The sequence below is a fragment of the Excalfactoria chinensis genome, chromosome 4 (assembly GCF_039878825.1).
Source record: "Excalfactoria chinensis isolate bCotChi1 chromosome 4, bCotChi1.hap2, whole genome shotgun sequence".
Lineage (NCBI taxonomy): Eukaryota > Metazoa > Chordata > Aves > Galliformes > Phasianidae > Excalfactoria > Excalfactoria chinensis.
This window is the reverse complement of record NC_092828.1, coordinates 57,401,126-57,415,258: the sequence shown is the minus strand read 5'-3', so window position 1 is coordinate 57,415,258 and position 14,133 is coordinate 57,401,126. Positions and strand designations below refer to the sequence as shown.

The 14,133-nt window shown below is 41.9% G+C and overlaps 1 protein-coding gene across 4 annotated transcripts in view; it reads right to left on the bottom strand.

The window, feature by feature from the left end:
* Positions 1-3,305: 3,305 nt before the first annotated feature.
* The window catches only part of ZNF827 (zinc finger protein 827), a 100,911-nt gene continuing 90,083 nt past the window's right edge, over positions 3,306-14,133 (bottom strand). Inside the window, exons 9-14 of one of the 4 annotated variants that reach the window (XM_072334355.1) lie at positions 13,638-13,775; positions 11,935-12,106; positions 10,321-10,487; positions 7,191-7,325; positions 6,917-7,094; positions 3,306-4,118 (exon numbers count right to left, since the gene is read on the bottom strand). In XM_072334355.1, coding sequence (XP_072190456.1) covers positions 3,311-4,118; positions 6,917-7,094; positions 7,191-7,325; positions 10,321-10,487; positions 11,935-12,106; positions 13,638-13,775 — 1,598 coding nt within the window. In that variant the 3' untranslated portion in view covers positions 3,306-3,310. Of the gene's footprint in view, positions 4,536-6,903; positions 7,095-7,190; positions 7,383-10,320; positions 10,488-11,934; positions 12,107-13,637; positions 13,776-14,133 lie in introns of all 4 variants that reach the window. The other 3 variants (XM_072334354.1, XM_072334356.1, XM_072334358.1) reach the window with 3 other exon arrangements.

The window sequence follows — 14,133 nt, the reverse complement described above, 5'->3', positions numbered from 1 at the left end:
ATATAGCCAACCTTTTTAATTAGAGTATATTGTACTTCCAAACTGGATACACTAGAAATTGGCAATGCAACATAAGATGCAAAGGAATATACCAGTTACTGTCAAAATGACCCTGTACAGCCTTATAATGCAAAAAGCTTTATACAATACAAACTTTTAATAATGTACACAGACCTCGACAGAATGATATGTGAACATAATACACCAAGTAAAAAAACACAGAAGAAAGAAAAAAGTGCTGAGAACTTTAACTGAAGTACTGAATGGAAAAACACACTAGCCTTCATTAAAGAATGCATAGGGATAAACTATTCTGAAATTAGCTTTATGGTGGGGGGAATTTTTCAGAACTGTTGGTCTTTAGTAGGTAGGGGATATCTCTGGAGAACATTCCTTTCTTTAGTCTTGAACTGCAAATCAATTATGTTAATAGGCATGAGCTCTGATAAATACTGTATTTTTTTTCTTAAAAAAATAAAAACCTCCTAACACACCTTTCCTTATGGAGAAAACTTCTATGACATACCAGAAAGAATGAATGTATCCTTTCCAAAGTGCTAAACAAACTTCCCAGGTATATTAGACATTATTATGGCAGGTACAGATACAATGGAACGTTGTTGAACACGTGGCATTCGTGTGCTGACAGCTCATTCTTGGAACTTCCAGCCCTATTTATATTGCAGTTTGGTTTACAGAAAGCATCCTAGTAATATTTGTACTTCCTCCCAGACAGCTGTACTTTTCCTGTTGGTTTGAAAAAAAAAGAAGCTTTTTGCTTTGGAAGTGTTTGCTTTACTATGGTGGGGTCAGAGAGCTACGCATCGAGTGTATTGTATAGAACTGGTATAGTTTCTGGGTGCAGATTGCATATTTCACGCTGTTGAGATACTCAGTTGTTTATGCTTTGTGTATTTACTAACACACCACTTTCTATTTTGTCTGTACTCCCAGGGGGGTTACCAGGAGTTCCAATGGCAAAGAGGGCCCTGAGTTGTGTTGTTACTAAGATTTTTATACTTCCTTTGGAACAGATGGCTTTTCTCTACCGCACAGACAGGCAGAACTGCCATATGCTCAGTAGAACAAAAATTTTCTGCTGGAATGTAAACAAAATGGTGGGACTTCTCTGCCCTTTAATTAATTATTCCAAATAATAACCTGCTCCTATTTTGGTTGTTTCTCCTTTGTAAATAGCTTTGAGGATGTTAAACAGGAGTGCACAAACGAGGATGTCCTCCCTGAACAGGAAGACTTTGGTCATGCCTGTGGAGACTGTTTGGCCATCTCAGTGCAAAACAAATGTAGGAATCTTCCACATAAATAAAGCGATGCAAGTTCTGCATCCAAAAAAAAAGGAAAAAAAAAAAAAAAAAAAAAAAGGTAATCTACATAAGCTTCCTTTGAAAAATGAAGAAGATTGAGATTATGTTTCTACCTGTGTGTGTGTGGCTCAGAGCCTTCGTGGACCAGGAATGCCTTCCTGAACTGAGATATTGCCTTAGTGCTGTCCAAACAAGGGGCTGGCTCCAACTGGTCTGCTGAGATCCCTCCTTCCCACAGCACCCTGCAGGAGAAGTTGCTTTGGAACAGCATGAGAGTGGGTAAGTAGCACATCAGATGTGATTCAGCACATCGCTTACAATGGCTTGGCCGAGAGAAAGAGGACTGATAAAAGCAAGGTCAGACATCTCCAATACCTGCTGGTGAAAGACAGCAAGATCCAGTTCCAAGAGACACCATGGAAAACAATAATCCAGTAAGAAAGAATTCCTGTAAGACCTGTGATAATTTTGAAATGTTTCATATTTTGTATTTCCAATTTTAATGCAGAGGATTTTTCATCCTTATCTTTAAATAAGTTGTCTAAGGAACAAATCAATTAACAGACAGTTTCTCTTCTTTCAGATCACTGTTGGCATTTTGAGATTAACAAAGGTTATACAACCACTCTGCATTTGCTTCTTCCTGCAATAAAGTGCCACATATAACATGTCATTTTAATGACCACAAAGTAAGAGCATTAAATAAGTACAAAGTTAGCTTCCTAGCAGTGTGTGTGCTCTATTAGCCATTAACAGAAAGGAATAAAGTATTACCGACCATGTGGAGGGCATTGATAGGACCGTAGAATCTGCAAGTACAATTGAAATAACGAGGATATAAAAGAGAACTGTATCTTTCAAATGGTATCTTTTTTGTAGCTTTACATTTCAAAGTTATTGGTACCTTGTCAAATATACAGTCTGATTACTTTCATCCTGCAGAATTTTTGTTGTTGTTTTTTTGCAACTGAGAAACAAAGTAGTGCAAGGACTAAAGCACTGTGCAAATCTGCCTTTTTTTTTTTTTAGTCTGAGTATTTATACCCAGAATTTATCCATATATCCATACCCTTTGTAAAATCCCCTTTGTTGGATTTTTTTTTCCACCATAGATTTCTAGTTATGCAAGTTGTTCCTGCAAACTAAAAGGTAACCACTGCATAAAACAGCATATATGTATCTCTATATAATATTTATATGTCCTTTTAAAACAAAAGATGTAGGCTATGGCCCAGACTCAGGTGTCTGTTACACCTGCGTAACAGCTAAGAAGAAATGAGCCTGCTGTGTGTGTGTGTACACTGCACAAGCACGTGTGTGTGTACAAACACACATATTTTCATTGTTATACTCTCATCCTACAGTGCTGAAAGCCACTTCTTCCTTATCGGCTCTACCCAAAATCTTCAGACCCTGACAACTCAATACAAAGCTTCAAACAACTAAACGATGCTACATGCAGCACTGAAATAATGACACCAGTCAACCCCAGACCAAGAGTTACTCCCGCCCCAACTCTACAGTTCCAGAGGATACAGAGGGAAGGGAGGGAACGAGTGTGTTCAAGATAATAGATAAATAAACCAGTCTAAGGGATGTGCAAAAGCAGTGTCATGGCACGCTTACAGACTCTCTTTCACACACCCACACACACACAAAGACTGAAAAAAAAAATAATGCATCAATATGAAATCTTACAAGCGCTGACTGCCAGTAAGGACACTCTTTTTCAGCTTAACAAGACAAAATAGTTTCTTAGATAAGAGTACTGGGAACATGCTGAAGGTAGAAGTATGCAGTAGGTCACCTCTTGAAGATTTAATAAAGCAGCTTTCATGTCAATGCAATAAGTATACACAGAGCCATTTTCTAAACCTTACTACTGATATAGTACAAATGTTCATTACCTCTTCGGTTTACGGTTTGCAGCAATGTATACCTGCTGGGTTTGTTGGGGGTATTTTTGGTACAGAATGTAACTGCCCTCAGACAGTTTCTGCCCTTTCTGTTAGTCCAAGGTAGGCAAGGAAGGAGTGTTTAGGTGAAGAGGCACCTGCCGGTGCAGTCTGAGGTCTGGGCGGATGGAATGTGAGACTGTAGTGGTTTTTGGGGAAAAACATTGTTAGAGGAATAAGGTGGGCAAACTCTGAGTTCCAGTATTTATCAAAGCACAGGGAAGTGCCATTGATAGCCAAGGCTTTCACTGCCAAGTTTGGTTCTGCCCCACTGCTGTGTGCAGCTGACAGAGCCACTGTCTGCAGAGCCTGGGAGGCAGACATAACTGAGAGGGGTGACAGGAGGTTTCTGGAGCTGTTCACTGGTAGGAGCGGACTGGCTTCCTTAGAGGTTGAATACTGGCCCTTCTTCTCCTCTTCAGAGCAGTCCCCATTCTGGTGCTTCTTCACGTGGCGGCTGAAAACAAAAGGGTGGGTAGTCTTGAACAGGCACTCGTCGCAGCTGAAAGTCTGGCGTGGAGCATGCTTCAGTTTCTTGTGCAAGTTGAGATTGTCTTTGCGTTTGCAGCTGTAGCTGCACTGGTCACAGTGAAAAGGGCGCTCACCAGTGTGGACACGCACGTGTTCAATCAGCTTGTTGGCGGTCTTGGACAGGTAGCCACACTGGTCACACTTGTAATGGTTGCCAAGGCGGTGTTCTCGGATGTGCATCTCCAGCTCCAGCTGATTTGCTTTCACTGTCTGGCAGATCCGACATTTGTACTCCATCTTGTAGTGAGTCTTCAGGTGGCACTCCATTGCTGCAGGGCGGTTAGTGGAGTAGATGCAGAATGGGCACCTGGCACAGAGAAAAGAGAAGTCACGTGGCTTGAAGTTCTGTGTTACCGGGTCAACCCTCTCGCTCAGCCCATCTCTGCCCTACTAAAGTAGGAAAAAAGGCAATTAGTCCTCCCTGTTTGGTCTCTTTATTATGTTCGACTGATCTTGACATCTGTCTCTACTTAGAGTACGTTAGCCCATTTAATGGAAGTAGAGCTCACTCATTCCTAGGAAGGCACCAAAGGAGCATCCCCTTAATCTTCTGGCTTACCTTTGTGGGGCAGGATCTGCAAAGCAGGCCAGGTTGTGCAGTGGGTGACTGATTCACAGGTACTTTGGGTAACGACATTCCTAGTGTTTGCACAAAGTCACTTTTGCCATGTTCTCCGTTCAGAAGTGGTTTAAAGAGAGTGTTTACAGATGAGTATGAAAGCAGCTGTTTAAGTAAAGATGGAATAAACTTGTAATACCGTATGTACAGCAAAAGCTTAGGAAATTCCTTTTATGTGACTGAACAATAAGCTTGCTGGGTATCCGGCTAGAAACAGCTGAAAGTTGGCTTATTAAGATGATCTGTAGGGATTCCCATTGCTGGGAGATGAGCTAGTCTGCTTGCCTACAGCCACCTCTGCCACTGCAGGAATTGTTCCAATGTGGGAACAGGATGTGGGCTCTGCTTACTCACAGCAGAAGGTTCCGGACCAGGGTGGACGTGGTAAAGGGCCTCAGCCCTGGTTCCTGGACCAGGAAGGGCTCAGAAGGCTGGAGGAGGGAGCCTTGAAAGCTGGGAAGGAAGGCCGAGCTGACCAAGCCTGGACGCCATCAAGACTAAAATGCACCAGATTCTGCTTGATGTGGCTTAGAGGAAGTTGGTGAAGACAGCTACCCACCCAGAACAAAGCATACTGGCTTCCAGATCTAGCTTGTGAGCTAGAAGAGCAAGTCTAGGTAAAGAGACACAACTAAATGCACCAGGCTGTTGTCTTACAGATGTCTCCCTTGCCTGCTGATCTGCATTCACCATTTAGCAGCTCTGCCAACTATGCTCTACTACCTAAGGTAATTTCTAAGCAGATATCCTCTCACTTTGTTTACACTCACTACAACTGATTGCATTTGCAGGTTCTATTTTATCTTGCTAACAATTGAGGAGAGAGTTTTGAGTGCAGTGAATAATACAGGAGGACAAACAAACAGAAGTAAAATATCCAGACACTTTTCCTGATGCAGCATCAAGTACTCTGATCCAGAGAGGGAACCTGGCACTGAGGCTGCTAAAGTGGTTAGCTCTACTGCAACAGAGAACTCAGCCGTCTATGCACACATACCTCTCCTGAGCTGGGTGCTCTCTGGATCAGAATCTCAGATTTTGATCTGGAACTGGAGGAATCATGTTTTTTTTTCTCTTCCCCCACAGCAAACAGGAGACAAAAATACAATTTACTTAGATCTCTTCAGGCTCTTCTGGATGCCTTAAAAAAAAAAAGTCAGAGCTTTTTCTTAGATGCAGCTTTGAAGGTACCTTATTATTACTCGAGTCGAGCAGGAATAACTTATGAGAAGAAGAACTTATGAGAAGACTGAGAAGCCCATTCTGTCAGGAAGGTCTGAGTCATAGGTCATGGTTTTTCCTCAGTAAATAGAATAGATTCTGTGCAGCTTAAACCCAGAGCGCATGAGATCACTGGCCTGTGCATCCAAGACCGACATCCCATTGTTCTGGCACACTACTTGTTTCCTAGCCTGGTCTTATTCCCAGATTCAGTCATCATATCTCAATTGATCACAGATTCAAATTTGGGAAACTACAGAGCTGCAGAACAAGACATGGCCTGGCAAACAGAACCAGCTTTCACAAACCACAGTGCAAACTGATAGAGCTACTCCTGCTAACGTTAAATGTGGTGCGCTAGTTACCTGCCAGTTACGGTGCACTGAAAACATTAGTTTGTTTAGCAAGAGCAATGCAAGCAGAGAGGTTTGTGCTGGGCTTAAAGTGGCTCCAGCCTCTTTTCCTGCAGCAGCTGGAACAAATGGAGACCAGGGGTGTCCATCTTGCATAACATCGCATTGCCTGCACACAGGGAGCAAGCATATGGCCCCAACAATCACCCCTCCCCTCAGGGATCCAACTTTGACATAAGGGCACAGTCGCTCACTAGAAACATTGCTCTGTACGAACAGATCTTAAAGGACAGCACCTCAATCAAAGACAGGTTGTTTTTTTTTTTTCTTAAACGAGCGTACTGCTTGTTATGCATCAATTTATAATGATTATTCCAAGCATGCAAAGAAAGGCAGGAAAGGATCAAAATAGTTAGTTGCTGAGGAGGGCTGACTGCATTAGAATCTACAAGGATTACAAAGCAATTGAGAGGTCTGATTTGAGAAGCTGACTCCATACTTAGTTGCACAGATTGGACAGGATTTAGATTCTTTGAGCTAGGTGTGGAACAGAGAATGTGGTGCATGCTTTCCTTTGTTCTAATGCCTTCAAAATGCCTCTTAGTTGGGCAGCACCTCATTCTCTTAGGACCCATCAAGTACTTTTTCCTCTTTGACTTGAAACAGGAAAGGCCATACTTTGTTAAGATCTATAACTGTGGGAAACTACATATACTGCTATTTACTGTAATGGTGCAAACCCACGTTAAGGCAACTCTAAAGGACTGGGCTTTTATTATCTAAATAAAAGAAGCCCCAAATCTGGATTCTCAGACATGTCACTAATCCTTTCTAGCTGACTTCCTTTTGCCCTGTCCCCACAATAGTAGAGGTGCTTAACACAGTAAAAGTTTGTGTACTTGCTTTCCTTACTTGAGCCCACCAGTGGGGACAGTGTGGCATTTCTTGTGCTCCAATAATTGCTCGGGTGTCTTCATGAACTTGTGGCACACATCACACTCAAACATCCGTGTGATCAGGTGGATTTGCAGATGGCGCTCAAACATATTTTTTGTTTTGCAGACAAAGTTACAGAAAACGCATTCAAAGCCTGAAAAACGAAAAGAAGGAAAAAGCAATCCTGATACTGTGGCCGGATCTACTGCATAGAAGGTGACAGTTTGTATTTGTTCAATGGGGTTTTTACCTTTCTCTGACTTCTCTTCAGTATTCAGTGAGGTCTGAGTACCAGGCACTACAGAAATGACCAGCAGGTTGTTTGAACCCTTGTTTTTTGGAGATATATCTGCATCTTCTTTGCTGTTAGCAGAGTCACTGAGTGCTGACAGTGAAGATGAAGATGGACTGTTAGATTCACTGGGTGTCTTCCTCTCCTCAGCTGAAAAATTGGAATCAGGAGCAATAGCTAGTACAGCAGACTAGATGCAATCTCAGTCATCCTGTTTCAAATTTCAGGATGAGTGTCATTTGCACTTAATTCAAACTTACTTATAAACAAGTCTGAAATCAACTGGTCGGTTAAGGAAGCATAGTAATTTCACATCCTTCCAATTTATAAGTAAGTGTTTATAGTAGTATATCCTAGAAGGTATCCTGTCTGTAATGGCAGTGAAAGGAGGCATGCAATTCTATCACATTATCAGGCCAAAAAAGAATCCCAAGCACACACTAATTTTGACAATCAACAACTTGTCACTGAGGAAGAAAGTGAAGTTTTCACAAATGGAGGTTGGGGTGCTGTTGATGGCATAGCTTATTAGCGTTCCAAACCAAACTTCCATCATCTTTCTGCTTACGTCTGTCCATTGAGAGGAAGGGTAAAGGAGAAAAATGGCACTCTGTGTACTGAGGACGCAGCCTCAATAATGAGTGTAAGAAATAACAGCCTGGTCTTGAGATGGATCTGTTGTTACTAGGAACTCTCATTGAAAATTAAATGGAAAAAAACAACAAAACAAAACATATTTAATTGGATCTGGATCTAAAGCTGTAGCACTCCAGCATTGTCTTATGCGTGCAATAAATGTATGAAGTTGGAATCCCAAATAGCATCACACATTAGAAATGAGCAAGAGTGAGAGTTCTCATATAAGCCTAATCTGGTATACTCCGCTGTGAGCCAAAAAGTCAAGATGGGCAAATTATTTCCTCCTGTCGTCTATGTCACGCTTTATTCAGGGCTGTGTTAAAAACAGACTTTACTAAAATGTCATATTATCTATGTGATAAAGTAGGTCCTCCAATCGAGGCCTCTGCAATCAGCACTATGTACCTCGCTAAAAACTCGTGAATGGCACCTTTAAGTCTAGAAAAAAATGTAGGAACGTGCTAATGAAATCTGATGACCCATGCTGTCAATAGGAAGGATGACTGGGATATCATACAGAAAGACTCTCTGACCTTGGGGACTAGAGTAATAAAAATGGAATGAAATTTAATAGTACAGACTACAAGGTTATGACCCGGAGGGCCAGTAACAAGAATTTTTTGCTACGAACGAGGAGTGCTTAAGTTGGAAACAGTCAAGGAAAACAAAATAAAAAAAGGTTGAGCAGAACACAGGATGGATATGAGCTATCAGCATGTTAAAGTCTCCAAGGAAGGTAAATATGATCACAGAATATTACTGGGTGAGTTATTCCCAGTAGCTGCTGCTGTTTTTCTTTGCCACCACCACTTATTCCAACTATGTGTATGCCAAGAATGGAGATCTAACAAGAACACACACTGAAGGACTGGCACTTTGAGAAGAGTATTTCATGTAGGAAAAGGCTCAATGAATGTTTGGATGGGAGAGGGTTGTTCTCCAGAAATACAGAAAGGGAATAAATACTGTGGAAGGGGAGGCAAAAGGTGGAGGGAGTTGGGCTGACGGATTCAGACTGAAGGAAGTTCTGGCAGAAAAGAATGTGTGTGAGTCCCGATTATTAGTAAGACGCTTGCTGGCAACTTTAAAAAAGTACCTCATCCTTAGGACCAGGAAATCTGCAGCTATCTGTCCGTGGGGATAGCTGGTCCAAAGCAATTCTACTTGCCTGAAGACATCTGCCAAGAGCCTTACAAACAGGCCTTTTATGACTCAGTAACTTTACAGGGTAGGGAATGGAGGCATGTGACCCAGAAAACCCATTCTGTATTTTTCCCCCAATACGTGCCATATGTGTAAGCATCTGGTGGGATCTCCTACTGAATGGCTCAATTTGACAGGGTGAATGAAGAACAGATAATTAAAAGACAAGTTTTAAAAGACAAGCAGCACCTCCAATATTTTAGCCACAACAGGAAGATACATTTAAGTACAGCTCTTTTTTGAGCCCCGATCCAAACTTCTCACATGGTTATGGATGGCATTTCTCCATCTACATGTAGGGATGGATGAAAAAATTGGGTAAGGACAGTGTAAGTGCAGGGAGATGGGAGCAGAGCTGTAGTGCTGAAAGCTACACTGGCACAAAAATCTGGGAGGGCATTCTGATAATGTAACTTATGCATTTGTAAGCACAAGCATTCTCCTGTCCTTTCTCTCTTTCCACCCTTCCTATCTTCCCAGTTTTACACTTGGTAACACACGAAGAGCAATTTAATAATGGGAAAACTGTGCTGGATGCAGTTCAGCTTCAGTACTGTCAATGCAATTATTAGTAGGTTGTGACAGCAAAATTCCTCTGCTTGGTGTTATTATAGAAATCAACTGAAAGCATTCTAATTTTCTCCTTAAATAATGCCAGGCTTCACCAGTTGGACTCAGCATATGGAACTTGTTTGATAAAACTGCTGTTGCTCTTATCTTTGGCTATTGAGAGACTAAGAACAGGACCAGGGAGAAGACACAGGACTTGCTCTGGTACTGAATATAAAGTTACATTTAAAGTATTTCTGAGTCACAGCATCAAAGAAACATCAACAGGAAACTCCAAACACACCAAGAGCAAAGCTCAGTATATTGTGTTTTATAACCTTAAAGCCAGATATGTGCAGTTAGCACTCAAAACTGCCTTATAATCACTGAGGCCAAATCAGGATTTTGATGAAACAGTAAATCAGTCAGAAAAACATGTATGTTAACTTCAGCAGGGGACGAGATTTGAGGGACATGGGAAAGGAAGGTGAAGAAGCCCTTCACTTGTCCTCTACGCTTGAAAACTGATCTGTACTAGCAGGCTATTTGCCTGGCTTCACTTCAGCTTTGAGAGATCAGGCCTTAATTAGCAAGCATTTCAGTGAAAGTAAAGAGAGTGCTTATGAGAAGTGTGAAGGTTGCACCTAAAAAGCAGGGAAGAGAGAGATCACTGCAGTTGGGAGATGGGGATCATCACCTGTGTGCTTGCTGTTGACATGAGCCTTCATATCTGCCTCTTCCATGGTGACAAAATCGCACGCTGTGCAGCAAATTGAGAACATCCACTGCTCCTTATCCACATGGAGGGACATATGACTGACAAACTGGACATTCATCTCCGTCTCAAACCCACACACATGACAGCTGCAAGCAGAGGGGAATTGAGGAGTAAGAAGCATTAAAAAATGAAGTGCAAACAGAAGCATATTATCCTTCCCTTCACCAAAAACCCCTCGATGCACAGTTCTCTTCCTCACTGCTGAATGTTCATTGGAAAATTCTTTGTCTGCTGAATTGCTTTTGAACTGATGGCCATGCCAATGTGATTAAGGGCAGGCACAATGCAACAATCTTGTACATGCTATAATGATGCTAGATAATCATAAAGTTAATTAAAAACTACAGATTCCAGATGCTGCACATCACCTCGCTGATTCCTTTGGGCAATAAGAGGCACCGCAGCTTTGCCAAGACGTTTAGTATGGCTGATACACTGACAAACGGAAAGCGTGCTGCACACTCCAGGAGTTATTTTCAAGCCCTGGAATGGTTCCCATGCCAAACTGAGATCTTGTGCAAAACTGCCTGGCAGTTTCAGTGTAAGGAAGTAAAAATGGGCTCAAACATTTCTTATGCTTGACTGGAAAACAGCAGTCATCAGCCATGCAAATAATTAACAGGGAGCCAGATTTCACAGCCACTGCATAAACAGAGTGAAATTGAGAAGCAATGGAAGGGACCCTTTAACTTTCTGTGCAGTCCTCTTCTTCTTTCGTTTAGGCCATCAAGATTTAAAGCAAGCTAAGAACGTTTTAAAAGATGTATACTCTAGGGGGACTACTTTGCTTCCCCAGGGAGATGGACTGGATAACCTAATCCAGGAGGATCATTATTTTCTTTACTGACATAATCTTGTAATTAAATCTACTCGAAGCACTCGGACTGAAACTGAGAGCAATTCTGTACTCTGCTTGGCCACTAGGGTGCATAGCACAGTTTGCAGAACACACAGCATTGCACACAAAGAGGAGAATGCCCAAATAGCCATTTCATCTGGGCAATTCCTTTCAGTTTTTCTGGCTCATTCTCCTAAAAGTCTTTTTTCACAGTCCTGGTCACAGTGTATATACCTCTGGCAAGTAGGAAAATGTCTACGTGGAGATCATAATTATTTTAATACGTTACTCTTTGATTGCATAGATTTGGTTGAAAACAATAGAGCTAACAGTGCTTTAGATTTGACATGAATCTACATAAACAGTGGGAAGTTTCCAAGTGCAAAACGTAAACCGAAAGTTAGAGAGGCTTCTAGGAGCCCATTTGCCTCACAGAACCATTAAAAACCAGCATCAACAACAAAACCACACATGCCAAAGAACTCTGCCCTACCCAATGACTATTCAAGCCAAACAGCACGAGGCAGCCAGCTGTTTTTGCCGTTCAGCTCAAAGTCAGATAGATATGGGCAAGGCCAATACATTCAGTGCAGTTCTATCATGGAACACCAGAAGAGAGGTCCTGTAACACAGCCTATGCAGGCAGCTAAGACAAACTGCAATGTCTGGTGCACAGCTCTTGCCTAGGTCCTCACCTGTAATAGTAAGGGTGCTTCTTTCCATCACTGCCTTCAGAAGTGACAGCGCTGACAATGTCCTCAGTGTCTGTACTCACCAGCTTCACAGAATGGACGGTCAGGTGCTGGTTCAGATTAGCACGGCACTTAGCAGCGTAGGGGCACAAGTGGCATTTGTATTTTCTCTCTTCTGAGAAAGAAGCAAAAAACCAGCAATGTATGCTTCATTTTGAAGCAAACCGTTGTTAAAGCTTCCCATAACCAAGGATGTGTTCCTCTGAGTTTCTCCAAGCAACTTCCTGAATAAGGTACTTTGGAAGCCAGACAGTTTGGAAAATTGTAGAAGTTCACAGCAATTACTCTGAAAAAACCCCACCAAGCGCCCTCATTTGGCAGGAGTTTAGGGCTGTGTTTTTAACATGGTCTGCCATTTGTAGTCAGATATTATAAAACTTTATAAACTGGAAAAGTGGGGTAATTGCTGCTCTGAGAGCTGCAGCAGAGCCAGTACACAAACAGGTCAATAATCTGCAACTACTTCCTTTCCCCAACAGCTTTTATTTGAATTTTGGGTCCACTTATTCTTGAGGCTGCCCATATGATCACTTGCAGAGCTGATGGGTTTTGTATTAAGATCTGAGGGCGGGCAGGGATGAAAGAGAATGCTGCATCATTAGGGCGGCTCTGAACACAAGCTAACAAAAAAACCCCAAAACACTCAAAGAACGATTAAAAGAAATTAAACACGAGTTTCAGTGCTTCACAGCTTTTAAAGTAGAAATGATTTCATTTCAAATTTAACATTTCTAAGTCCTGGCAGCAGATCCTTTGTGCATGCCAGGCTTCATTTTGCGAAGAGCTGATTAATAAAACAACCAAACATTACATCAGCTTTTACAACCTTCTCCTTTGAAGTGCTGCTGCTCTAAATTTGAAACATAATACAACAAGTGTTAGGGGGGAAGAAATTCAACAGCTCTGGATTAAGAAAAGCCCACAAAGCCAAGGAACAAGAGCATCTGAACCTTTCCAGCACGGCTGTACAAAGTGACAGAACATATACTGGCATTATACCAACAATATTTTTCAGCCCTGCATTAGAAATCCTTGTTTTCAAATCTTATTTCATGCAGTACATCTCAGCAAGCTGATAAAATGCATCTTCCATATAAAAACTCTGCTTGCATCAGTTGATTTGAATCACTGGCTTTAAGGAAGCTGCTATGAACTTGAACAGTTCCTCTTAAAAGCAGTAAATAGTAAGAGCAAAGGTGAATGAAGGTATTAAATCCTGTCAGTTTCGCCGTATCTAAAACATCAAAGCCAAATCTTTTGTTGTTTGATAACATCTAACATGCTCATCAAGTGAATGTAAGGAAGGCTGTGTCTTTCCTTCTGAACTGTGCTAGCAGATTTGGTTAAACAGCTGCTATCTACGGGTCAATCTTCAGGAACTTGGACAAACTTGAACTTGCACGTTTTGTAAAGATTAATTACAAGCTGGCTGTACAGAAATGTTAGCCAAGTCCCCGAGCACCTCTACTGTGGCATTCTGGCCTGTTTCTCGTCTAAGCTGTGCTCTAGCAAGAAGCGGAGTGGAGCTCCTTCTCTCCTTCTGCACACACTTTTCCGCTTATCTTCTCCCCATCCACCTTAAATAAGCTATGTCAATCACAAGGATTTCCTCAGCGCTGAAGAATAACAACAAAGCATGGGCTTACCTGTGTGCAGCGAGAGATGTCGGGACAAAGTCTGCTGTCGACCAAACACTTTTCCACACACTTCACAGGGAAAGAGCTGGTCGTTGAATTTCCACGACGGCAGTCCGTTTCCTGCCTCCAGCCCCAGCTTTTCTGTTTCTATGCCAAAACACACACAAACAGAAAGCTGTATTTTAACAACTCAGAAGACTCAGATTTCACTCAGCATCATCCTGCAGGTATGATATAAAGCACAGCACCTTGGCTGCATGCTGATCTGACATGAGTTCATGAAAAAAAGGAAACTTTCCTAATGATGGAAAGGAAGTAAATCTTTCATACATCATCTTCCATATATACTGTAAAGCATAACACTTACCAGCCAGACACAGTCAGAGTTCAACCTGATTATGTACAGAGAGAAACTCAAAAATGAGCAGAGCAAAGCTTTACACTCTGATTTTGTTTTTGCCTTTGGCTTGTTCACTCAGCCACTTTCACCCAGTGCATGAAGACC